The sequence below is a fragment of the Erithacus rubecula genome (genome assembly GCF_903797595.1).
Source record: "Erithacus rubecula genome assembly, chromosome: 2".
Taxonomy (NCBI): Eukaryota; Metazoa; Chordata; class Aves; order Passeriformes; family Muscicapidae; genus Erithacus; species Erithacus rubecula.
This window is the reverse complement of record NC_136685.1, coordinates 3520935-3548163: the sequence shown is the minus strand read 5'-3', so window position 1 is coordinate 3548163 and position 27229 is coordinate 3520935. Positions and strand designations below refer to the sequence as shown.

Here is a 27229-nt window from a genome sequence, read left to right as displayed (position 1 = left end):
TATTTACATGTATGGATATTCACCAGCAATGTTCAAGACACTAAGACTACATCAATGCCAGAGCACTGTAGTGTCAGAAACCCTGCTGAGTTGTTAGGCTGATCCCTGACTGCTTTCTCAAAGCTGAACCACTAAGCACTCCCCAAAACAGCTCCTGGAGAGGGTTTGGAGGAGGCAGAGCTGCTCTCAAGGGGCAGTTTGGATGCACCCACCCCATTTTGGAAGCTGAGGAAGGTCAGCATCCAAGAGCCTTGCAGGTGACTGCAGGTTCACTTGCCCATGTGGCCACATGGTTCCCCATCCCAATACCTGCTTGGTTTTCTCTGGTTTCTCTGCCCTTTCCTGGTTTCCTCTGACCAAAGGCTCAGCCCCACAGTGAGTGCAGTGGTTCACCTCTCCCATCACTGCTCTACCCCTCTGCTGCCACCATGGCAGCACACCCTCTAACATCATTCTGCTGCTGAGGCATCCTGCCAGGCTTCTCTCTTTCCTGGCTGTGTCCAGCTGCAGGTTCCTCCTGGCTGGAGCAGCCTGGCACTGCTGGCTGCTGGAGCTCCACAGAGTCACCAGATCTTCCTCTGTGGTGACTGTCACTGTGCCTGGCTGAGGGAAAGGTGTGTCTGTCACCTGCCTTGGACTGGACAGTTCTTGGCTTTCTTGCTGACTTGGCTTCATGGGGCTGCAGGTTCAGCTCCTCTGCCCGTCCTGTGGCAGCTCCCACTGCTCCATTTCCTTCCATATCTGTGAAAGCAACACTCATTTGTTTCTTACAGTAATTATCAGACCCCACCTCCATGTACATTATCCTTTCATGCCTTTACTTTGTGTTAAAGACACAGATAAATTTTTAATTTTTTTCCCCCCATTTTTACATAAAAGAAGCGGGGAGAGTTTTAAATTGATCAGGAGATATTTAGGTTAGAGGTTAGGAAAAATTATTCCTTGTGAGGGTGGTGAGCCACTGTCAGGGAAGATGTGGCTGCCCCATCCCTGGAAGGGTTGGATGGGGATTGGAGCAACCTGAGATAATGGAAGGTGTTCCTGACCAGGTGGGAGGAAGCAGGTGATTATTAAAGTCCCTTCCAACACAAATCATTCCATGATTCTATGATTAATTACAATCCAGTTACTGTTACAGAAATAGTTTCAGTGGCCACACATTTCAGTTTGGCAGAAATAAATTGGCAAAGCCAAACAACCATTAGCTGTTTCCACAAATAAATAAAAAGCAGCAAACCCAGCTGGTTTGTGCTTATTGGCACACTAACAGCTGCTAGAGCACCTCTAATATTCAGAAAATTGTTGAATAAATGCAAAATAATCAATTGTATAGAATACAGTTTCTCAGTAAGCTATGGATTGCTAAGACTGATAATATGTTATACTACACACCCATGAAATGCATAATTCCTTTCTGAAACAGGCTGCAACTTAGGGTAGAACTCTGTATTTCTAACAATTGAGTCCTACTCAAGGCAGAGTCTGAAACCTGCAATGCTGTTTTTAAAAAATGACATAGAAAAAATGCAGGAAAAAGTAAACACACACTACACATTTTTCACGTGGAAATGTTTACATCCTTATATATCAAATGGTTGTGAATGACAGAGGCAGGGGCACTTGTAGTGACAAAGATAATTTCTGAGCTGACAGAATGTGCCATTGGCAGCTTAATTTGCAGCTTCATGTGGATGCTAAAAACATTTATAATTTTCTTTCCAAATCTCAGGTGTTGGTGGACAAAATCAACTATTTTAGTCCATTTCTCAGCGCAAATAGGTCCTTGGCACAAATAATCCCAGAAAATGTGTTATAACCACTTCTGAAGTCTCTTTTGTCCTTTGTCCTGTGACATTCAGCCTCATGGCTGCTCGAGCCTTTTGCTCAGATTCATTCTCTTCTGCATTTCCTGTAATTCATTAATTGGAACGATATTTGCTGAATCATGGAGTATCTCAAATTGGAAGAGACCCTTAAAGGGTCATTGAGTACCACCCCTGTTCTCACAAAATCACCTAAAATTATATCATATTTCAGAAATTTTGTCCAGACACTCCTTGGCCAACCTGAAATCTGATAGCCCTGCTAATGACTTCATGCTCGTGCTCATTTTTTCTATTAAAGGGTGCCCCTGGTTTTTTTTTCAACTTGTACAATCATAAATTTAAATTTCAGGATTGTACTTCTTGGAAAAACACCACAAAGCTGTTAGTAAAATTTCAGCAGTCAGACATATTATTATGTTTAGCACTTTTCCTTCTTAAGTTGGCTTTAACTTTAGGTAGTTGGCTGATTTAAGGTACAAATTACACACATCACCAGGTTCAATTTTCTTCTTTAGACACATAAACAAGATAATAAGGTCATGATCTCCTATACCAAAGCTTCATGTTAGTTCTGGAGATTTATTGACTCTCTCATCTTCAAAAGTGCCATTTTCAACGGTGGAAATTAGGTTTTTCAAGCAAGTTTGAATCAATGGAGGAGGCTACCAGTTTTCTGGATAGATGCAGTTTCAAGGATGAAGTACTACCTTGAAATCCCTGATTTTTAAACATTAAATACAAGCTATTCAATATCATGAAAGCATATGATTAATAGGATTAAGTGCCAGCCAACAGAGTTCAGGCAGAAATTATATATGGGAAATAATTCTCAGGGATGTCTACCAGTACCAGACACTACCAATGAAATGAAGATATTCAGTGTTTCCATTGGTGATTTGGAATTTAAACTGAAATTGATTCTGATGAAATTTTGTAAAACAAGGGGGAAATGGCAAACTGGTAGAGGGGAAGGAGGAGGAGCTGATCTGAGCAAGGTAGGAGCCAGAAAGGGAAACCCAATTTACAGACTGGGATAAATCTTCAGGAACACACACTGATTTTTAGCTGAAGATGTCCAAGGACTGAATAGCAATAAATCAGGAACCATTCTGAAAAGGTTCAGGGAAAGGACAGAAAATTGAAGCTTGGAAATGTAAGTTGTAGGAGAATACAAGCTCTCTGTTGAGCCACCAGAATAAATTGCAAAAAGCAAAAAGAAACAATCCGTTCCTCCACCTCCAGGTGTGTTCTGTTAACAGTGCCTTAGTCCATCAAAAGTTCTTCAGTTCAAGAGTGATAATTACAAAAAGCTAAGGAGATTTTCTTGTTAGACCAAGGTTAGCCAAGGCAATACCTTGATCCCTTTTCCCTGCTGCAGTGCATAACTGCATTTTGGTTTCTCCCTCATCTTCATCCTCAGCTGCTCCTCTTGGTACAATATCCAGGGCCCTTGATCCACTGGACTTTGCACTCTACAAGCATCCACCAATGAGAAAATCTCTGTTTTGCAAGTCTTGCTGTGGTGATTAATAAAGGCTCTGAACACTTAATTGTGTTAGAAAAGCAGTATTTCTTATGAGAGAAAGAGCTACAAAGCAGAAACTAAACAAAAAGAGTGCAGCTTTGATTTCTTCTCTCTCTCTCTCCAAAACCAACAGCACTTTAAATAGGGGGGAATCAAACATTAGACATTTCCAAGTCATATGCATTAAATTCACTTAAGATATTGTTATCCTTGTTTAGATTTGAACATATTGGGGAATCTTTTTTTTGTCTTGCAACTATTCCTAAAAGACTCTAAGTGGCTGGATTGCCTTTTTCTGACAAAAAAAAAAAAAAAAAATTCTTCCCATGAATTATTTACATGATGGCTCCAATCAACGCTGTACCTGTCAGCCTCCCCAGCCAAAATGAAAGTTCACTATGTAAAGGTGCCAAGGGAGAGTGGCAGCCTCCCACTGTGAGTTTATAGACAGAACTAAGTCAGCACGCATTATGTGTCAGAGCCAACATCAGACAGAATCAGATCCTTTGATCTCAGACCTCCACAGGAAGCTTAGATCTCAGACAAATTAGATAAAAAATGAATTTATAGCAGATATGTGTCCTAAGGCACACAGCTGAATGCTGTGTTTTGGAAGAGTATGGCAAATATCAAAACACATAAACTGCAGAATTTCCTCTCTCCTTCTCTCTCTCCCTCTGCTTTTGTGATAGACACTAATTAAAAGGAGATAAAACTCCAGCTCCCCTCTTCCTGCCTCTTATGTAATCCACAGGCTTGGGTAAGAAGGAGGAAAAAGAAATTCCCAAAACAGAGTAAATGGGGGGTTCAGCAGGGTTATCTGAATGCCCTTAGATCTATGCTGTTGGCAGGTGAGATAAAAAAAAATAAAAAAATCTCAACTACTGTAAGAACATTTCACACTTGCAGAAAGGGAAGCCAGTGCTTTGTGCTGCCAGCCTCAAGCCCCCGGGGCTGTCTGCTTTCCTGTGACCTCAGAGGCAGCTGGGTTTGATCAGAAGATGATGAAAGGAGTCTCCAGGAGGTGTGCAGGACAGGGTTGTTTGTGGCAGGACCCTGGGGAGTAAAGCAGGACACAGGGTGGGTGGGTGGGTGGGTGGGTGAGAGTGGAGCTGCTCTGGGCTGCTGAGTTGGACTCAGACTCTCCAAACGAGCCCTGGGTGGGTTATTTTACCCCCAGTGTGACTCAGGGCAGTCATTCACAACCTGCAAACCTGTCCAGAGCTTTGGATCCCCCTCCTGCACCTGGAGATTTGGGCAGGGAGCAGTGCTGCTCCTCCAGGCATGTGGGGACATCAGGAGTGTTGGTCCTTGCCCTACTCCAAAAACACTGGGAGAAATCATGGACTCATTGAATCATAGAATGTTCTGAATTGTGGGGAAGGGACCCAAAAGGATCACTGAAATCCAGGCCCTGCCCCTGCAGAGGACACCCCAAGAATCCCAGCATGAGCACAAGGAGGATTATGCTGCTGCCTTCAGTCTAGCTGGGAATTCACTCCACCTGTATTAAAGGAGATGAAATAGAATAAAATCAGGGAGGAGAAGGAAGAGGCAATAAAGAGATAGACCTTTTGAGAATGTGCCATTGATCCTATACAAACCTGTAGAATCATTGAAGTTGGAAAAAAACTTGTAGATCATTGAGTCCAACCACCATTAAACCTCTCCCCAGCTGCCACATCCCAGACATTATTTGAACACTTGCAGTGATGGTGACTCCATCACTTCCCAGGAAGCACCTGAACATATTAAAAGACATAAACTGACTATTTTATCCAATCATTTATGAACTGCAATCTCACCTCCTGCTACAGACACTCCACTTTTATTTGGTCCTTGATGGCAGCAAGGCTTGGTGGGAGCTGCAGGAGGCTGTGCTTGTCCACTGGGTCTCTTGGTGCTGTCCCATGGCAGATGAGGCCCTTCAGTCCTTGTTTCTGCAGTGAAACAGTCACATCACCCTCAGTGCATCCTCTGCTCAGCAGAAATCATCCATTTGAGCAAAAATTGAATATATTGTTGAATATGTAGTAGAATATTCCTTGACTATATAAATGCCACCTTCCAGTTCATCAATGAACTCTTCCAGGGATGGTGACTCCACCACTGCCTTGGGCAGCCTGTTCCAGGGCTTAACAATCCTTTCCAAGGAGAAACTTTTTGTAATGTCTGTCTGGACTCAGAACCCTTTTATAACCATAGAACTGTATAACATAGAATCAGAATATTCTGAGCTGGAAGGGACCCACATTGATTACTGAAACCCAACTCCTGTCTCTACATAAACTACAAACTGTATCTTAATTAATGAACAACCCAGAATTTTTCCTGAGATCTATTCTCTGAAACCCATTGTGCCCACTCTGGCGATTTGTTAAATAAAACAAGGAGTCTGAGTTTAAATTTTTGTGGATATTTCCAACTTACTGTGGCTTTTGCTCTTGCTGAACCAGCAGAATGTGAGCACAATGCTGAATGCAGATGCTGCTGAGCCCAGTATGACAACGAGGATCAGGCTGGCCCTGGCTCTCGAGGGCACAGGGAAGGTGGAAAATGGCTGGGACAGCACAGTGAACTTTGCCCCTGAGAATTTAAAGCAGTCAGTTTGTTACAAAAGCAAGGACAGCAATTTCACAGCTAAAACACCACCCTACAGCTTTTTAGCAGGGATGCCACTTTTAAAGATGCATTCAGGGACAAACCATAAATTCCTCTATCTCCAGACAGAGCCAACATTAAAAGACGACATTTATTTAGGATTGAGAACCAGAACAACCTAAATGTGTAACAATATTTCCACAAACTAAGTTTCAAGCTTTCAGTGCTTCCTGAAGCATAAACAGTTCTTTGCATTCAACAATACTTAATATTTCTTCCATGAATTTGTCTAACTGACATAGACCTCAGAAAATACATTTACAATGCATCTGTTTGTGAGGCCAGACAGATCAGGCCCCTACAGAAAACATGCACAATTTCTGCAAGAGAAATTAGTTGTGATAAGACAGTTCTTAATACTGATTTTTGTTTTTTACAGGCTATACCTGAATCATATCAAGTTAGGGAGAACCCAGAAACATTCACCAGCATGAAGATTAAATCCATGATGCAGAAAACTCCCAGTGAACTTGTTAATATTTTCCACCACATTGATAATGAGAATTATAAATAAAATATGTCAGTGTCCCTGCTGTTACACAGTAAATATTTAGTCTCTTGGAAGACAGAAGCTCTGGGTAATGCTCTGCACCCAGAGATTCTAAAGTTTTCTCTAAATGGCAGAATAAAGCTAAGCACTCATAATTTCTGTGTTGAAGGGTTCCCTGGGTCTCAGATCTGAGTTGCAAGGACTGGAAGATGCTTATTCTGACCTTTTGAGGTAGAGAGAGGTTTTGATTCCCTAAATTATTGTTTAAACAAGTTCTGAAGGCAGATGTGCTGGGCAAGGACAGGAGTTTATGAAAACTGAGCCTGGTAGTCTCTGCACACAACCTTGAAGGATGTGGATTAGCACATCAACTCATTATCTGTTTTACTACCTGACTCATTATTGGTCCTAACCCCACAGCTCTAAGCCTTTTAATGGATGGGTATTTCTTTTACTTAAGTTCTGCTTTTAATAAAAATCTAACAGCCTTTTTTTCATCAATTCATTAAAAAAATCAGAAATGCTGTCAGATGGAGGCTTGGAGACAGGGGAAAGTAGCAGTAAGTACTTTTAGCACAAATTAATCAGATTTGTGTCAGTGTTGTCCACCTGAAAGAAGCCAAGCTGCATCAGAGCAAGGTGGGGAGCATGATCCAACTGGGAGAAATCTGCCAGGTGCAAACACATGTGAACTTCAGCTGAGAGAGGAAATCTCTCAGATATCAAGGACTCTACACACACAGGTGTTTAAAGGTGCTTTGCACTACTCTAACAGTTCCTGAGTAGGATGCTGTTGGTTTAAAAGGAAAGTGGATGTTTCAAACCCATTGGGATCCATATCAGTGAAAGGAATATTACTGTAAAACAAGGAGCAAGATGATGCAGTGGAGCTATGAATAGTCTGCTCTCCCCAGGAACTACCACTAAAACATTTGGGATTATTGCATTTTACATCAGCTGCACCTCCTGAGCTGTCTCCAAACAGTGAATTATGCCAGGGTAGGTGCATAGAGCAACTGGTTCATGAAGATGTATCACAAACATCTACTATTTGATTGTTTAATTTTGGTTTGTTTATCTCCAAAGATACAAGTACATCCCTTCAGTAAGAATCTGGAAGTGTAAAAAGCTTTATGCTGTTTCCAGCATGGCTCCCAATTACAGGGAACAGGAGGGATTGTGCCTTTGGTGTGTACTTTTGCAGTGCATGTTAAAAGTGTGGAATAATCTGATTTACACTGGTGATGCCTGCACAGGTGCATCAGCTGCATGTACACATTGGTAGCTCTAAACATCCTTCATGGGGGAATGGCTTTAAGCTGAAGGAGGACAGGTTTAAATTAGATATTTAGCTCTGAAACAGGTTGCCCAGAGGAGCTGTGGCTGCCCCATCCCTGGAAGTGTTGAAGGTCAGCCTGGATGGAGCTCTGAGCATCCTGGTCTACTGAAAGGTGTCCCTTCCCAGCATGGGAGAGTTAAAACTCCATAATCTTGAAGATCCCTTCCAATCCAAACCCTTCTGTGATTCTATTATTAATTCTTAGTAACTCTCTGACTGGTTAAATATTTCAGAAAAGAGACCTCTGTTTGACCTTTGTTCAGAAAAAGAGATTTTGGGATTTTCCTGAAACAGGTTTCTAAACACATTTCATCAAGCTGTGCTTCCAGCCTAAGGAATCAGATCTTGTGAGGTGCTGACTTTCCACCTGCTCTCATTGATGGGAAGATAGTGGCACATGCAGGTGTCTGGCAGCTCAAAATACACAAAATCCTCTCCTTGAAAAGCCCACCTCCAAGTGCTCCCTGCACCCAATTCTCCCTTTGCCAAGCCATGGGAAGCACTGGATTTGGATGAGCCACTTGTGGCAGCCTAAATGTTTGCAAACTTCTATTTTTATTTTTTTTCTCAGATTATTTTCATTACCCACTTCTACTTGGCCATGTCCCCAGTCAGATGTACTTGTTTCCTCTGTTATTTTTTTTTTTTTTGATGAGACAAGGCATGATAGATAGATATATTAGATAGATAGATAGATAGATAGATAGATAGATAGATAGATAGATAGATAGATAGATAGATAGATAGTATATCTTTATCATCTGCAATGGTGTTTATCTAGAGAGATATCCATGCATATATATACCCATATATACACAGAGATGGATGGATGGATGGATGGAGAGATGGATTGATGCAATACCATAATAGGAATTTTAAACATGGTCTTACATCATTTATATTTTACATCAATATGCCCTTGGACTGCATGCCAGACCTGATCCTGCTTCTCCACAGATTTGCCTCAGCAGTCATCTTGAGACAAGAAAACATCATTTTGACCCCTCTATACCTTCAGAAAGAGATTTAATTTCAGGCCCCCAAGCAGTTGCAGAGGTGCTTCTCTTGTGCAGACATCTCGAGGATTTTCCAAGGCAGAGCCCACAGGGTGCCTTGTCCCCAGTGTCCCCCTTAGCAGGCATTTCCAAGAGGACATAAGCACACCTGCCTCCTCTTTGCTGAGCTGCTCAGGGGCCTCTGAAGGTGCCAACATCATCTCCATGAGCTCTCAGGAGAGCCCTGGCAGTCCTGGAGTCACTCTCTGAATGTGCATAACCACCTATAAAGGTGATCAGGTGCAGGCAAACAGGCAGGAAAAGGCACTATGAAAATAGCCAGGAGCACAGATGGAAAATTTCTGAACATAAACAGGGGAAAAAAAAAGAGGGAATGAGAGGTTGCAATTTATAGGAAAAAGTTTGGTCTGGTAATTTAACTGATTTTAAGTATCTGATTTCTTGGGATACATACTAGGGAATCCAGGGAGAAAGAGGCACCTTTTCCTGACAATACTGCTCTGTAGTTATTCATTAGATTTGAAACATCTTGCATGAATAGCACAGGAATCACTCAGTTCTCCTGCTGCCTGGGGAATGCCAACTTGGATGTGGAACAGAACTCAGGCCATTTAGAGGTTTGGCATCACTCCACCCATTCAAAACTTTCACTCCTTTTTTATAAATTCAGGCCACCTGTAGGGCTTTTATTTTACCAAATTAAAAAATACACAGAATATAGGGTTTACCTGGAGGTGATGTGACAGTGAACACAAGTCTCCAGTTTGTTCCTGAGCTGGAAACAGCCAGATTGGAAAAGCTTGCACATCCCTCTATGACCTGCACTTGGGTGAGCCCTGGAGAGTCAGAAAAAAAATCATATTGCAATTAACAGCAACCAGGTCAGTGCCACTTAAGGACCTCAGGGAGTCTTCATGACTTTAAGGGACTTGAGAAAGCCTGAATTCATTTTCCATCTTAATCATAAACATTGTGTCTAACTCCAGAAAATTTCACACAGAGGTACTTGGAAAACAAATTCCTGAGGGATTGGAGGGCTTCAGCTTCTAAATATTTATTCTTTGAGCTCACTGTGAAATGACATTTTCTGAGAGTTATGGGGGTGTAATGTCAATGCAGCTGTTAAAGGGATCAAACAAAGGTAAGAGGAGCTATAGAGATGCACTAGAAAGTTCCAAATGCCCATTTTTAAATTTAACTCATGTCTTGTGTGACTAAGTACTTCACCAAGGTTAGGAAAGTGATAATGAGAGACTGTCCTAAGGGGATGGAGTCAAGGAGTCAACAACTGTAACTAAGGAACAAGCTGAATCTTGAAATTTCCTGATTTGTAGGACTTTCACCTTATCTTTGGGGTATATTTCCTTCTGTCCTACTGTTAAATCTCTTGGAATTTCTCTCCAGCTCTGCCAGACACTTCAAAAAGTATGTGGCCATGGAAAATGTCTGTGGTGACTGCCCTGGGACAGTCCAGGAGACACTGCCAGCTGAAAACCTGGCAGGGAAAAACTCCATGGGGAGCATTAAAACCAGGAAACAGAATTTCTCCATCTTGTTCTGATCTATCAGGGAATCCATTCTGACCCAACATTTGCCCTTGCCACCATGGTTATTTCTGTAGGCTCTTTTTAAAAATTTACTTTGCAACTGGATCCCCATTTTACTGTGTGTGTCTTTGAGCACCAGCCAAGGCCTTTGAGTGATGCTGGCCAGGTCTGGTCTGCACTCAGACTCTTGGGGTGAAAGGAGTGAAATCCTACAGGCTGACAAATTTCCAAATGTTGGTTCAGGTGGGGGTGAGATGCCAGAACTTCCTCAGGATGCTGGACTTGCTCCAGAGATCACAAACAGACTTTTGCCTGCTGAAAGACAACATCATAACTATTTGCTTTATGAAGCAGGTGCTTTGGCATTTTATTGCAGTTAAGTAGCACAGGTGAAGGTAAAGAAAGCTGAATGTGGGCAGGACATTTCTACTCTGTCATTCTCATGTTCAGGGTATTGAACAATGTGGTGAAGTAGCAAAACTCTGAACTACAGCCAGAAATTGCCCAAGACAAGGTCTTAGGTAAAACCATGACACATATTAAGCATTTAGCAACATAAATGATAAAGTTTCTCCTCTCAGTGACTCTGGTACTATTTAATTTGTTAATATCCCAGTTAGTTTTGACTACATAGGTAGTAGGAGGGTTTTTGTCTATTTCTGTACAGTATCTAGCACACCAAACCACCAATTTCATTGCTAGTCAGCAGGATCAGCTGTGATATATAAATAGTCAGTGATTTATACTGTGAATAGATTTGATGGAGATGTGGGCATGTAGATTTCTTTTACTGCTCCAGCCTAATCCTAGTTCATCCATCCATCATATGATTCTCCTTATGACAGTCTCTGCACAGACTACCAAGGTTTTCTTGTCTCTCATACTCACTGAAATACAGATTTTAGCAGAGGGCCTTGTCAGCTGTGTTCAAATACTTTATAATTGCCATTTCTAGTGTGTGATGAAGCCTGGAGTACTGTACTGTACTCCTTAACAGAGACTAGCTCAGCTTTCAGGCACATATGCTTCAAAGCTGAGAATATTACAGATATATATGGGATCCTTCCCAAAGATCTCTCAGGCAAGCTGGTATTTAACGTAGAAGCACAGCTAATTTGGAGCTAAACTGCCTTCCACGAGGCACTTTGGCTGCTGTCAGATGAACAGCCTCAGTGTGCTAGACAGGACCCATTTCCATTAAATGCTGCTTTCATGTGCTTCAAAAGATGAGAGCAATAAGGATGTTTGTCAAAGGGAAAACTGCAGCAAACTATTACATGCAGAACATCTGTACTGTGCTGCTCTTCCTTTGCTGGAGTTTATTGACTATTAATTTGATGCATGTTTCTTTTAAAGAATGTGAAGTGTCTTTCTCTTCAGTGACTTTCCTTTTCCTTTCCTTTCCTTTCCTTTCCTTTCCTTTCCTTTCCTTTCCTTTCCTTTCCTTTCCTTTCCTTTCCTTTCCTTTCCTTTTCCTTTCCTTTTTCCTTTTCCTTTCCTTTCCTTCCTTTCCTTTCCTTTCCTTCCTTTCCTTTCCTTTCCTTTCCTTTCCTTTCCTTTCCTTTCTTTCCTTTCCTTTCCTTTCCCTTTCCTTTCCTTCCTTTCCCTTTCCTTTCCTGTTCCTTTCCTTTCCTGTCCTTTCCTTTCCTTTCCTTTCCTTCCTTTCCTTTCCTTTCCTTTCCTTTCCTTTCCTTTCCTTTCCTTTCCCCTTTCTCTTTCCTTTCCCTTTCTTTCCTTTCCTTTCCTTTCCTTTCCTTTCCTTTCCTTTCCCTTCCCTTGCCCTCTCTCATCTTTCTTTCTTTCTTTCTTTCTTTCTTTCTTTCTTTCTTTCTTTCTTTCTTTCTTTTTTTCTTTCTTTCTTTCTTTCTTTCTTTCTTTCTTTCTTTCTTTCTTTCTTTCTTTCTTTCTTTCTTCTTTCTTTCTTTCTTTCTTTCTTTCTTTCTTTCTTCTTTCTTTCTTTCTTTCTTTCTTTCTTTCTTTCTTTCTTTCTTTCTTTCTTCTTTCTTTCTTTCTTTCTTTCTTTCTTTCTTTCTTTCTTTCTTCTTTCTTTCCTTCTTTCTTTCTTTTCTTTCTTTCTTTCTTTCTTTCTTCTTTCTTTCTTTCTTTCTTTCTTTCTTTCTTTCTTTCTTTCTTTCTTCTTTCTTTCTTTCTTTCTTTCTTTCTTTCTTTCTTTCTTTCTCTCTCTCTCTTCTCTCTCTCTCTCTCTCTCTTTCTTTCTTTCTTTCTTTCTTTCTTTCTTTCTTTCTCCCTCCCTCCCTCCCTCTATAGTAGCTCATCCACTATTCTGTGCCTCATCTAAACCCGAGGAGTTTAGGGACATGTCCTGAAAACTCATGAAAAGCAGCAGAAAGCACCAAAGGATTTTTCTAACCTGTAATCCTGGAACTATCTTTGGGTAGGAAGAATTTCTAATTTCAGGGACTGAAAGGGTGAGAAGCTGTGATCTATAGCATAAGTGCTACTTATCTTCTCTAATGTGAACTTTTCAAATCAAAAATAACACACAAATGGCTTTTACTGTGAACAAAATACTTTCTCTTCAATAGAGAACCAAATTTTTCATTGTGTGTGTTTCTTACTTATATTTAAATATTTTAGCAATTAAACTAATAAGTTTATAATTTACAGCTTCTAATTTAGCAGCATATGGCCATCCACAGGTGTTTGGTTTAGCACTCTATTTAAACAAGGTCCAATATCTAAGCATGTTCACATAACCTTGAGGAAATCCTCACATGTTTAGAGTTTTTCATGAGTTTTCATGAGTCTTTAATGACTTCATGTGTTTTGGTAAGTGAGGACCAGAAGGGACCATGAAAAAAAAAAGACAAAACAATTTCACATTATAATGAGTTAATGACAATCCATAGGCAGTTGTTTCTGTCTGTACTTGGCCAGATCCTTTGCTGGGGTAAAAAGGTTATCATGGACCCAAAAGAAATGACCCCAGTTAACATAAATTGAAAAAAAAAACCAACCAAAAATTGAAAAAAGTGTTAGGATTTCTGATTCTTCATTCTTTTCTTTTTTGACCTCAGATATGTCTTTTCAAGACAAACTATAGGATATATTTCCTTTAAGCTAGCAGAGCACAAAAATACTTTGTAAAACCCTTTTTTCTTTTTTTTTTTTCCTGTAGCATATGACTAGGCAGTTCACCAAACTCCAACTGCAACCTTCTGTTTTCAGCCCAAAGACTGGTTTTCAACTGCAGTATTTCTCAGGGAGAACACCTAAATTTATCACCATCATTTTGCACAGCTGCCTTGCCATAACCCTTGCCGTAGGAAAACACATCCAAACCTTTCAGCACAGCCTCAGAGGAGTCCTTGAGATGAGCTGATACAACCCAGGGTTCTGCAGGAGGCCCCAGTTTGTCAATTCTGTCACCCTGGGAGGAAGAACAGAAGAGAATAATTAAGATTGTGTCTCCTCAGCAAGAGCAAAGAAAACTGTAATAATTTTATATATATATATCTGCCCTTTGTCTGAGAGCAGTTTGCATTTATGTGCACATGTTACAAATGTCACAAATTTCACCATAACTTTTCCAGGTGAGGCCACATCACAGGATGGGTCAGGTTGGAAGGGATCAAGGGGTTCATCTGATCCAACCTCCTGCTCAAGCAGGACCATCCCTGGATTGTGTCTGGATCATTCTGGAATATCCCAGTGAGAGACTCCAGCCCCTCTCTGGTCTCTGTTCAGGGCTCAGTCACTGCACAGTAAAGAAGTTCTGCCTCCTGTCCAGCTGGAACTTGCTGGGATCAGTCCCTGCCCGTTCCTCTGGTGCCATTGCAGAGCCTGGCTCCAAACCAAAAATCTCCAACATCAAAAATAGTACAAATGTCACAATTTTACAGAATTAATAGAAATCACTGTCTAGAGGGAGTCAAATTCTACCTTTCTGTCCAGGAAAATGATTTTTGGCTGCACAGGAAGCTGCTTATCCATTTCTCCATCTGAGGGCTGCACCTGAACAGAGATGCTGTAGGGTCTCCTGTATAAGCACGTTTCTGAATGTTGTCTGCTTCCATTTCTTTCACATGAAAAGGGATGGGAAAGAAAAAATTTAAAAAATTAGAGATAAAGTTCTAGATGGTATTTTCTGATCCTATTTTATACTCACTAATTTACCTTACCTTTGATTCCTTGGGTGAGAGCAGCATGCATGGAAATAGGAAACAGCTTTCACTTCCAAGCAGAAAGCAGCACCAAAGCATGAAAAAATCCTTTTGTTTCAATCCCCAATTTACAGATAGAAAAGTGAAAAATTAACAAAGTAATTCATGATCCTGGTATCATGTTGGAAGCATGTGGCAGAGACAGGGATTTTATGGATTCAATGCCTTAGCCCCAAAGTCATCATTGCAGTGCACTGAGAGCAGTGGAGCCTGCAAATGTTCCCTGTCCAGCAGAAAGATTTTCACTGAAAACCTTTGAGCTCCTCTAAGAACAAAGCCTTGGTTCCTCCACACAGGCACAGCACTCACAGGGCTTTGCTGCATTTCTTTTTCCTGCCATCACCTTCCCAATCTGCAAAGTCTGCAGACTGAAATAAAGCAGTTACAGACACCCCCTAGAAAGACATTGGTTTTTCTGAGCCTGAAATTTAAATTAGAACATCCCAGGAGACTCCTTTGGAATTTGAATAAAGAATCAACACTTCATTCTGAGCCTGGATCATTTCATTCCCTCTCCCAGTGCTTTGTGTCATTTAGTATCTCATATATATATATAATTTATATATATATATAAAATGCTCTAATCTGCAATTGCAATGAAGTGGCTGGGGGTTTGGTATTGTCCTGAAATGAAAAGAAAAAACTATTCATTGATCTCTAGTGTTTGCTTAAAGGTGTTTACAAACACAAAATATATGGAGCTTAAGTTTCCTTTGCTTTTAACTCTTTTTTTCTAGTTTGGGTGATGGTTGTGGGTTTTTTGTTTTTTTTTTCAGTGTATTACAAATGAGATGCACTGTTCATACTGAGCTGATGGGAAATACTGAACTACAGCTGCTGGAAAGATCAACTATGGTTTCAAGGATATATGCAGACTCAGAAGGTAGCTCAAGGATTGAAGATTTAGTTCTCATCTTGGTTCTTTACCTTGTATTTTTGTTGGTGGGAAAGTCTCAAAGGCAATGTTAGGTTTGAAATTCATTCAGGGGCATCAATAAGATGCTGTTATCCACTTTCTTCCAAAAATGTGCATTCAACAGTGTGACCAGAACTTACTGCATGAACAACACACCAATCATTTCTGTTTTCAAGCTGAAGAGCTGCAGTTTTCTGTGAGCTCCCTGGCTCCAGCTGAGCACAGAGAGGTTTAGGTGAGTCTTGGCATAGTTTCTGTAAAGACCACAATTTCTTCTTTTTCTCTCCTCAGCTTCTTTAAAACTGGCAGCAAATAAGAAAAATTCCCCAAATTCACACCCCAGGCTCTACTTGTTAAAACTGTGCTCACCTAATGCATAGAGGAAGGCTGTTGCAAAATGTGGATCTAGGAAGTAGTTCTTACTCCCTGGGTGAATAGAACCATAGAATCACAGAACTACAAAATAACAGAATCATAGAGTCACAGAATCATAGAATCATGGATTCAGAGTCATAGTCATAGAATCATAGAATCATAGAGTCATAGAAGCATAGAATCAATCACAGAATCTCAGGATCACAGAATCATAGAAAATTTTGATTAGAAAGGACCTTAAAGATCATCCATTTCCACCCCCTGCCATGGGCAGGGACACCTTCCACTATCCCAGGTTGTTCCAAGCCCTGTCCAATCTGACCTAGGACACTTCCAGGATGTGGAAGCTTCTCTGGGCACCCTGTGCAACCTTCACAGTAAAATTTTCTTCTTAGCATCTACTCTTAATCTCTCCTCTTTTCATTTACAATTGTTTCCCCTTGTTCTTTCACTCTATGGTAAAATAATGGTGAAAAAAACCAGAACAAAGCAAAACTAGGCATGGATACTTAAAATGGAAGTGTAAAAATTAATATCTGTTTGTGGGTAATTTGAGGTTGGTTAACACAGCATGGAATGTGGTGTTATATTCCACATGGTCCAGCCTGGCTCGTGGTGACACAACACTGCACATCAAATTGTATTCCTTAAAATGATGCCAGTGTGGAGGAGGAGAAAGGAGCATCCTGCTGCTCCCCTGCTGATTCGTGCTGGAAGGAAAACAGGCTTTTCCTGGCACAGCTTTGCCCTGGGGAGGTGGAGGTAGATGAGTGCTCATAGTCCAGCAAGGACCAGAGCAGGACCTGCCTCTGCCTTCACCCCGTGGGCATGAAGGATGTGCTGTTTGTCCCCTCCCTGGCGTGTCCTGCAGGGCAGGAACAGGCTGCTGTGCAATTCCCTGCTGGCAGGGAGCAGCTCTGATGCTCAGAGCCCTGCAGCTCTTCTGGATGTGGGCACAGCAGGCTGGGGATGCCTCAGTCAGCAGGGACACCAGGGATCCCTGATTCTGTCCCCATCAGTGTCTGCTGAACAGGCTGAGGCTCCACAGAGAGAAATGCCTGTTCTTTAGCAGCAGGGACATTTCAGGGCACAGAAACTGGAGGGTGTGCTGCAGGTATTATGGGTTAATTGAGAAACTTGGTGAAGAGATTTGGGACAGAGGAAATGAAGTATCCCTGAAATCAAGGAGAACTTGCCATTTTATTTACAATTGCAATAATAACTGTAATCATAAAATATAAAATCACAGAGGGTTGGAAGGGACCTTGAGGATCACCTTGTTCCAGCCCCCTGCCAAAGGCAGGAAAACCTTCCACCTTCCCATCCAACCTGTCCTTGGACACTTCCAGGGATTCAGGAGCAGCCACAGCTTCTCTGGGCACCCTGTGCCAGAGCCCCACCACCCTCACAGGGAGGAATTTATTCCTGATATCTAATCTAGTGTAATGTAGTAATATCATTACTAATATAGTTATATCATGTCATCATAATAATGTCTACAGTAATAATAGTAGTGGGAAGAAGGAGAAGAAGGAGAAGGAGAAGAAGAAGAAGAAGAAGAAGAAGAAGAGGAAGAAGAAGAAGAAGAAGAAGAAGAAGAACAAGAACAAGAACAAGAACAAGAACAAGAACAAGAACAAGAACAAGAACAAGAACAAGAACAAGAACAAGAACAAGAAGTGGTAGCTAATACAGTCAGAAAATATTTTCCCTTGGAAGTTTGGATGCTGAAATATGTCAGCTGGCCTTGGTGCCAAAGAACAGCCCCTGGCATATTTAATTTCCTAATAGACATTGAAATTAATTGAACAGTTGTCTGGTATGTCTGCAATGCTAGTGCTGTAAAATCAATATATCCTTGGAAGGGGAAGGAAATTGGGAAGAATTTAGGGAAAAATATGACTAAATGAATCATGATCCAGCCAAAGAGACATTTTTCTTTGTTGTTGAACAGGTGGAGGTTGCTGGTGACTTCAAGAAAGGGAGGTGCAGCAAGGACAGGACATAGGCAAGCTGAGGACTTGTGGCAGGCAAAGTAGGTACAGATTCACTGAAAGGACTGTGAGAAATTCAGTGGTTTTGGGTGAGAATGGGTTCTGATGTCATGGGATAATGAAATAAGCCAGATCTCTGCCTCTCAAGTGCACTGTTGGAGCTTTGTCTCCCCCTGCAGAACTAGTCACTAATTAATACAGATGGGGAAGAGGGACATGAGTATCAGAAGACAATGAGGAGTCTGAGGTCACTCCTATTTTAAGCAAGAATAGATATTAGAACAATGACTTTTATTTCCACCAATTCCCATATTTTCACATATTCCAGAAAGAAATCAAAGAGAATCATGGACTCCAGATCCTGGCCCTGCACAGGACAGACCAAACAATCCCACCCTGTGCCTGAGAGCATTGTCCAAATGCTCCTTGAGCTCTGCCAGGTTTGGTGCTGTGACCACTGCCCTGGGGAGCCTGATCAGTGCCCAGCCACCCTCTGGGTGAAGAAACCTTTCCTCACACCCAACCTAGACACCCATGTCACATTTTCATGTCATTCCCTCAGGTCCTCTCACTGTCACCACACAGCAGATATCAATGCCTGCCCCTCTTCTTCCCCTCAGGAGGAAATTGAAACTGCAGTGAGCTCTCCCCTCACTCTCCTCTTCTCCTGGCTGAGCAAAACAAGTGTCCTATGACATCCTCTCTAGGCCTTTCTTTGATTTGAACAACAAAGCTGAGGAAGGATCTAGATGTGGGATCACCAGAAGCCTTTAGAAGGAGAGGGACAGAGCAAATGCATCAGATAGGAGAAAAACATCCTCCAGATTCATTAGTGATTTCCATTAATAGCTGTAGATCAGTGGCAATGCCCTGATTTGCAAAGGCAGTGGTGAGAGCTAAGCCAGGCCTCCTCCATAACACACTCCCCAAGTTTACTGTCAGAGAAATGTCTTTTATTAAATGTAAACAGCATCCCGCCGGAGGTCAGAGCTTTGCCGTGCTGTGTATCCCAAGGTAATACCACTTTAAGCTCCACATAAACTCTTAAACAGTTTCTATCCTAAAACCAGACCGTAGGTGGTACAGTTTTTTACGATATGTTATAATAGTGCAATAAATCTGTTAGCTTAAAATCGAATCTCCGTGGCCTTTTAGAGAAATCATCATTAAATGCAAGGCCCTGTTAATGATGCCATCCCAGTGAAATTGTTTAATCTGCTAGGGGGGTGGAAGGTCACCAAATGAATTTTTTATAATACATCAACTTGACACGCAATAGGGAAAACTGTAATAGATAAAAGCAAAGGAAAAGGGCACTGTCTTCTTCTGATAGGTCAATAGCAGCCAAGAGAGTCACTCATCCACTTTTCCTTCACTACCGTGCTCCTTTTCCATTTAATATGGACACCCAATTAATACCTCAGCACCATAGACAACCTCATTTTAGGTGAATTATAGCAATTTCTTCCCCCTTCTCCGAAATGAAAGTGATCACAATACATCATAGCATTGTGCGAATTAACGTTAATTGATTCGAGTTACCAAGCATTGATGGGCCACTTCTATAATCTGGTCCTTATTGGGAGCTGGAAGGGATGGAGGGAAGATTAGATTGCATCCCCCGTTGCTTTGACGACGGCGGTCACCTGATGGCTTGTTAGACAGTTGTAGGCTTCTATTGCTGGCCCCAGTGGGGTCGTCAGTAAACTGGAGTGATGTCCAAACATCATTACACGCTGCTCCGATATTAAAGCAAAGGGATTAGCACCTTATTGCAGGCAACCTGGATTTGTCATTGTGCTGTCGTTATCCAATTTCCAGATGATAATGTGACTGTGGCCTGCGGGCACGAGGTCCTGCAGCCAAACCAAGGTGCCTGTGTATGTATACATAGATTTATTTATTTATTTTATTTTTTTTTTATACATGTATACACACACATACACTTGTATACATATGTACACATGCACACTACCCCACGAACACCCAGCACCTCAAGCCATTTAACCTTTTGCTCATCAGAGTCCTGCTAGCAAAGCATGTGGAAGAATTTTTCTCCCTTTCCCATCAAGCCAAGAGCACGATGCAGCAGCAGAGCAGGCTGGCCTGGGAGCTGGCACTCACTCACTGGAATGTCACAGCAGACAAGCTCTGCTGATAGAGGTGACACCAGTCACAAGTTAAATAAGGCAGAGTGGGGACAGGATTGGTGCCTTGGAGACGTGGCCAGCAGCTCCTCTGTGCTGGTGCCTGTGTAAATCATCTCTCATGTCGCAGGTCCCGTGGTCGTTAGGAGGGAAAATAAATCCGTGTGTGACACGAGCAAGGCAGGTTTGGTTTGACAGCCCTGGGTGCCAGTGCTGGGATCAGAGCTCTTTGCGGTGCTTGGGAAGCATGGCAAGGACACTGCTGGATCTCCTGCATGTCTGAACAACTTCTGAGGGAACACTGGAATAGGGAATAGCTTCTCTTGAGCTGATCCTCTTCATTTTTAACTGAGATGTATTAACACAAACCCTTATGATCCAAATACCAAGACTGGTGGGGGGGATATGTGGCAATTTATCCTTCCTTCTTCCCACACAGACATACAAGTCCTGTGCTCCTTTTGACAAATCTCTCCTACCCTCTCCACCTTCCTCTTCCTCTGCTTTCTCCTGCTCTCCTTTCACCTTTCCTACCTGCTCCTTTCCTGAAGAGGAGCCAGTTGAGTTTTGGAAGGACATTGTCAGAGCAAGCAACCAGAGCAATGTGAGGGGTAGGAATTCTAATTGTCTGAATCTTGTAATTCACAGCTGTCACCTTTGAGAGGGGATGACAAATTCTTGTATATGTTTACCACATATACTAGATACTAACAGAAATTTAATTTAAAATTTAAAGCTTAGAGGTGAAAAGTATCTTGGTGATAGAACCTCTAACCCCTATACTGTCAGAAAGGTTCCTGCCCAGAAGAGCAGTGGTAAAATACTATCATTATATTTATCTGCTATTGTTGGAGAGGCAATGTGAAGATCCATGAAAGGCAGTGGAGATTTGTTTGAAAACTTGCAAGGGAAATGCTGGCTTCACACCAGTTCATATACAAAGGGCTGCTTTTGTTATTTTCCCCTTCAAAACCAAACAGTCTTATGGACAGATATCATATTTTGTGCTTGCTTGGAACAACCTGAATGAAACACATTTCTGCTTAAGCTGCAATTCAATCACTCTATTTACCATGGACTCAGGTCAAAAGATGCCTCCTTAGTTTTCCTGCCTTGATTTAAATATGAAGGAAGTGCAAAAATCTGAAACAGTAGATCTGGGGCCTAATATCTACATCATTAAAGACCTTCTGTAGCATCTTCATCCCTGGTATGACTTGACCTTCCCTTCCCAATTCAGCTTTGATGCCCAATTTAAATTCTACCAGAAGCAAAAAATTAGCAACAGACTAAGCTTCACTATTGATCAGACAGATAAATATCCTATTGACAGGCAATCCCTTCACATAAACTCTTTTTACATCCATTATCACCACCTTCACTGTGGGAAGATGTGTCTGAGTCTCTGAGTTCCTGATGACCACCCACCTGTTCTGGCCCATCTGACAACCACCAAGTTTTCCACTAGAAAAAATTATGAATTGACAATAAAAATTGCATCCTGATTTCAAAAGTACAACTTGATCAGGCATTTTTATATGATAGCACTTTTTGTCCAAGTTTTAATCGAACTTCATGCTTATGGTATTTTTTATCCCATCACTACCATAAAGAATCCATTACAGAATCAGAATTTCCTCTGATAGAAAACCCTCTAGGTTTTTCATGTGGACTTTCCCACCATTTTACTAGACTGTAAAAGAGATGTTGGACATTTTAATTATCCCCAAACTATTAAATAAACAAACAAAAAAGCAAACAAAATTAATATTATAATTTTGGCCATGGGGGGGGGGGGAAATTCTGAAAATAGTATTGAATGGAAATGTGAAATGTTCTCATTCTAATTCTATTGTAAGGCTCTTCCAGTTTACTATCTGAGGAGGAACCTACTTCTATTTTTAAATGCAAATTTACCTCTCAATGCCTTATGCTCTTTTGCTCCTGTGCTGTCATTGTCCATTATTATTGAGAGATTCCTCACTGGTATTTGCTCTTGCAATGTATTTTCACAGATAGAATATCTTTCAGACTTGCTTTGCCAAGTTAAAAAAAAAACAACTCTTTACTAAATGGTTTTATTTTCCTATTTCTCACTTCTTAAACTCATTTTCCATGATAATTTTAAATGTACTTCCTTTTACTTACTTGAACTGAATTTATCCCTTTTTGTCCATCAGCTGGAGTGGCACATTCTACATAAGAATATGTCCTCTACTCTGCCCCTGTGAATATCTAACCTAAAATTAAATAAGTTTAAATTAAAGGAGATTTTAATTTTAGTTTCAGCTCCTGAATATCATTACTTCCAGACCCTCACTTGAATAGTGCAGCAGATAAAACTTTGAAATTACCTCAAGTTTTACAATTTCTGCAGCTCTTGACATGGAGATTTTTAGCATCCTGCCTTTGCCTGCTCACTGGAAGAAAAACTTGCATACTTATGCAAGAAAAACATGTTGTCATGGTTTTTTTTTATAAAATCCTGTGCAATTCCACAGAGCAGCCTGCCTGAAACCTGCACAAAGGTTACCAAACCCAAGCACTTTGAGGTTAGGAGGAGTCTGAATTACTCTAGTTTGAGCTCCAACCCTGCTGCCTGTGTATGTGCCATGTGACACAGAGAATTAGTTGTAATATCTCATTTAGTGCTCTGCATGGGAATTGCTGTTGGAATGAGCCATTCTTTGATAATTTGCTTCCCTTTTATTCATTGCTGTGAGCTTCAAATTTCCTGCACAAGCACCATTTTTTACGTGCTACCTCAAACATCTCTCTCAACAAAAAATATTTTTTTGCTTGTATCAGGTTAAAGGTCAATCAAGAAGGAGCAAAGCACCCTGCTTTGTGTGGGGATAGGGACTAAATGGCCTCTGGACTACTGTCCAGAATTATATTCCTGGGTTTGTACAAAGGCACCTGCACAGACACACACAATGCATTCCTCCTTGTGCTTCTTGTTCTTTCATATTTATATTGATATAAGGAAGATTTTGCAAAAGAGAGATTTCTATCTGTAATTACATCACAGTATCTGTTACACACAGGCATTTCACAGAAAGATAAACTGTGTGATAGACATCTCTGCCTCTCCAGCTGTGCAAGACTATAGCAGTCACAGCAATCACCTCTGTCTTCTCTTGACAAATTAATGAGCCGTGCTTGAAATGACCCTAACAAAGGAGTTAAATTAAAATCATGTATAAAAGCACTTCAAATCATAACAGACAAGCCATATTTTTTAAAGGCTTGGCAGTGTGATTACAGACCTACTAATACCTTACCACAGCAGGGTTTCCAAGGCTCCCCTTCAGCCTCACTGTCCTGGGCTGCAAATGAGCATCCAGTCTGTGCTGATTAAAGATCTTTTTGTAATTGTTGTTGTGTTATAGAACCATAAAATCATTGAGGTTGGGAAATATTTTTAAGATTATTGAGTCCAGCCATTAACCCAGCACCATGTTCACCTCCAAACTGTGTCACAAAATGTCCCATTAATTCACCTGCCTCTTCAAACTTCCAGAGATGGTGACTCCACCACTGCCCTGGGCAGCCTGTCCCAATGCTTGACCACTCTTTCAGTGAAAGATTTTAATTTTTTTTTTCCTAATATCTAACCTAAACATCCTCTGGTGCAACTTGAGGCTGTTTCCTCTTATCCTGTTGCTTGTTATCTGGGAGAAGAGACTGATCCTCCCCTGGCTCCAACCTCCTTTCAGAGAGTCATTGAGAATGATGGTGATGCAAGACAATCCACTGCTCTGAAAGCCCAAGGAGATGGACCTGGCAGGAGTGCAGGTTCTGTGTATTTCTGATGGTTCAATGGAGTTTTGCACAACCCAGGTGTGAAAATATTCCTCTTTTCCTTGCACAGAAAAAAATTGTCTGACTTGCAATCCCAGCCCCATTATCCAGGCCTGTGCCAGCATGTGCTGCTTAAATGGAGACAGATAGACAGTGGGGACAGGACATGTCCCAACAGGAAAACCCTGATTTCATTTCACAGGTTATCTGTGGCTTTATTGCATCAGAAATGTCAGCCATGAGTAATTCCAGAAAAACTATGACTGATGGGGAGCAATAAATAACAGTGCAGAGGAGCCTGAGCAGCTGAGGGTGGGTGAGTTCTGAGCCAGTCCTGTGATCTGGTGATGTGAATGCTCTCTTCAACAAAGATCCCAGGTCTTCCCATAATTGGGGCAGTAATTCCAAGGTTTTAGGCTGGCACTGCTTTGTGTCTGTAGTAAAACAGCTTCCATCCTAGGGAGCTCTCCTGATCCTTGCTGCTTGGAATATTTTCACAGAGTGTGCACAATAGGAAGACAAAAATCAGCTGGGACAGCAGTCCCAGCATGGAGATGTCATTTGTGCCTGAAAAAACTCAGCTTTGAGGGTTCCTTGCTGGCACACAGAAGATGGTGTTTCCCTCCTTTAAATGGTCTCTTGGATCATGTCTTGGGATCATGTAAATCATGGAATGTTTTGGGTTGGAAGGGACCTTAAAGATCATTCTGTTCCACTCCCTGCCATGGGCAGGGACACCTGCCACTGTCCCAGGTTGATCCAAACCCATCCAGCCTGGCCTGGGACACTGCCAGGGATCCAGGGGCAGCCACAGCTCCTCTGGGCACCCTGTGCCAGGGCCTCACCACTCACTCTAAAATTTCCCACGTCATTTTTTGCTGTCCCATTGTGCAGTGTCCTTCAGTGTAACACAAACAGCTTCACTAACAAGAGTGATGTTGGTTCTGCTAATCCAAAATAGTGTATCTTCAGAATTTGCCTCTGATTTAAGATTTGATCTTGTACCTAATAATTCCTCATTGAGCTTAATGCAACAGCACAAAAAACCAACAACACCTCAAAACCAAAAGCACAAAAGCAAAGCACAGCAAAACAAATCAGAACAAAACATAACAAAACAACAAAAAAGAAAATCAACTCAAAAGAAAACAAAAATAAAATCCTCCTCCCCCCAAAAAAAACTCCAAAACCCCAAACAGACAAAAAAAATCCCCAACCTACAGTTGAAACCAACAAACCAAAAACAAAACAACAAAACAAAGATTTCTACAGTCACAGACCATTGTCCTCCTTGTGGCTGCTTCTCCACCATGAACCACACATGGTCTACCAGAAAAGTGAAGCATGTGAAGAGCAGTTTGTATCACTGGCAGACATCAGCATGGTCCATGGGTCAGCAGTAAATGGGAGAGGATGTGGTATTAATTACAGGGGCTAAGTCTTAGACAAATCCAATTTCTTTCTTGCATAGATGGAATATATGGAATATACTTATACTTGGATAAGGCTCAGTAGTGCTCAACATCAAAAAATAACATTATGCAATATCAAGAGAGTACACAGTAAGGTTGCCAAGCATCAAATCCCATGTCCCCTATTAAAAACAGATGGGATATTACCTTTTTCATATTACCCATATGTTTTTAATACAGTTTCAGGGTATGATGCTGAAATACACTGCTGTCTGCTCCCATCCCATCCCAGCCCTGCTCTTCACAACCTCCTCTGCAGATAAGAGCTGACATCTGGGCTGTGCAAATTGTGGCTGTAAGAGGCTGAAAAGAGCAAGACAGGGACAGAGGAAGGAGGGAGAGAAAGGCTTGTTTGTTGCTGTGGAAGAGAGAGGGGAAAAAAAGATCTTGAAAAAGTGAGTTTTGGTACTGAATATCAATAAAAAATAGTATGTACAAAACTGACCAAGAACTCTGTAACTGGCAGAGCTCAAAAGGGAACTCCAGAGGGAATTATTGTAAAGCAAAGGAGTGTCCTGTGTTGTTCTGTCAAAATGAGGTGAAGGTTTGTTGCTGTATCTGCATGGAGATACAAATACAAAGACACTATTAATAAAATGCATAAGGGTTTTGTGGGCTGATAAATTACAGAAAGTCAAACATGGGGTCCCAGATGATGTGGGATGTAGGATCTGGGCAAACAGAGGGAACTGGGTTCTGAAAAGTCAGAACTGAAAAGGAGTTAAAGAATACAGTGAGCAAACAGAGGACCATGGTCTCTCCTGTTTCTGTGGAAGATTGGACTAATGGAATGATTGAATTGTGCCAGTAGAAAATGGGATTTAATACCACTTTTACATGTGGCACCAATACCATGCAATCATAGAATACCAGGTTGGGAGGGACCTCAATTGTCCTGTGGTCCAACATTTCTTGGAATATCATGATCTAGTCAAGGTGGCCCACCACCTTGTCCAGCTGAATCTTAAAAATATCCATAGCTGGAGAAAACACCAAGAAGGAAACCTTGATTTTCAGTCATGCATACTTGCAAACAGATTCAGAAATAGAGAAAGAGAAATAGAGAAAGAGACAGCGAGAGAAAGAAAGAAAGAAAGAAAGAAAGAAAGAAAGAAAGAAAGAAAGAAAGAAAGAAAGAAAGAAAGAAAGAAAGAAAGAAAGAAAGAAAGAAAGAAAGAAAGAAAGAAAGAAAGAAAGAAAGAAAGAAAGAAAGAAAGAAAGAAAGAAAGAAAGAAAGAAAGAAAGAAAGAAAGAAAGAAAGAAAGAAAGAAAGAAAGAAAAAGACTTACCAGAACTCAAATATTTTTATATTTTTCCAAAGCAGACAGTGAAGTCATTTGATTACTCTGAAGGTGTCTGGAGTAGGAGGAGGAAGAGTCAATGCCCAGAAAGTTACTGATGCAAAAGTGGAGGAAACAACCAGATGCTCTCATGGGCATATGTAGGTAGAGGCTGACAAGAGGAAATGGGCAAGTATTGATGATAGAAAGAGCAGGAAGAGCATCCAACATCTAGGCACATGTTCAGGTAGTATTGAATGTGTCCAGCTCTTGTATGGTCATGACCAGATGGACATCTAGAATTTTAGGTAAAAAGAATCATCAACACTAAGTCATTAAAGTGAAGAATAGTGGCTTGTATCATGCAGGATTTTGAAGTAAAAGATTAAACAGATTGTTGTGGCTTCAAATTTTAAAAGTATATGAAGAAATGTTTGGATCTTCAAATACTTCAGGCAACAACCCATCGTCAATAATGCATCCCTGCTGCCACATCAATTTACAAACATTCATAGATTTAATAGTTTAGAATTTAAGAGCTGTGATAGCCAGAATTAACCCAATTCCTTATAGTTTCAATGCAGACTTCCAGGAGCTCTGTACCTCATTTAAGGCACCACTGACATCTCTGCATTCCAAAGATTCATGAGCTC

General features: G+C 41.2%; 1 protein-coding gene across 1 annotated transcript in view; it reads right to left on the bottom strand.

Moving 5' to 3' along the window:
• Nucleotides 1–409: 409 nt before the first annotated feature.
• PKHD1 (PKHD1 ciliary IPT domain containing fibrocystin/polyductin) overlaps nucleotides 410–27229 on the bottom strand; it is a gene marked incomplete at its 3' end in the record, with an annotated part of 229888 nt that continues 203068 nt past the window's right edge. The window contains exons 61-66 of the mRNA XM_079298284.1: nucleotides 14308–14443; nucleotides 13708–13795; nucleotides 9586–9693; nucleotides 5782–5937; nucleotides 5157–5291; nucleotides 410–741 (exon numbers count right to left, since the gene is read on the bottom strand). Coding sequence (XP_079154410.1) covers nucleotides 410–741; nucleotides 5157–5291; nucleotides 5782–5937; nucleotides 9586–9693; nucleotides 13708–13795; nucleotides 14308–14443 — 955 coding nt within the window. The remainder of the gene's footprint in view (nucleotides 742–5156; nucleotides 5292–5781; nucleotides 5938–9585; nucleotides 9694–13707; nucleotides 13796–14307; nucleotides 14444–27229) is intronic.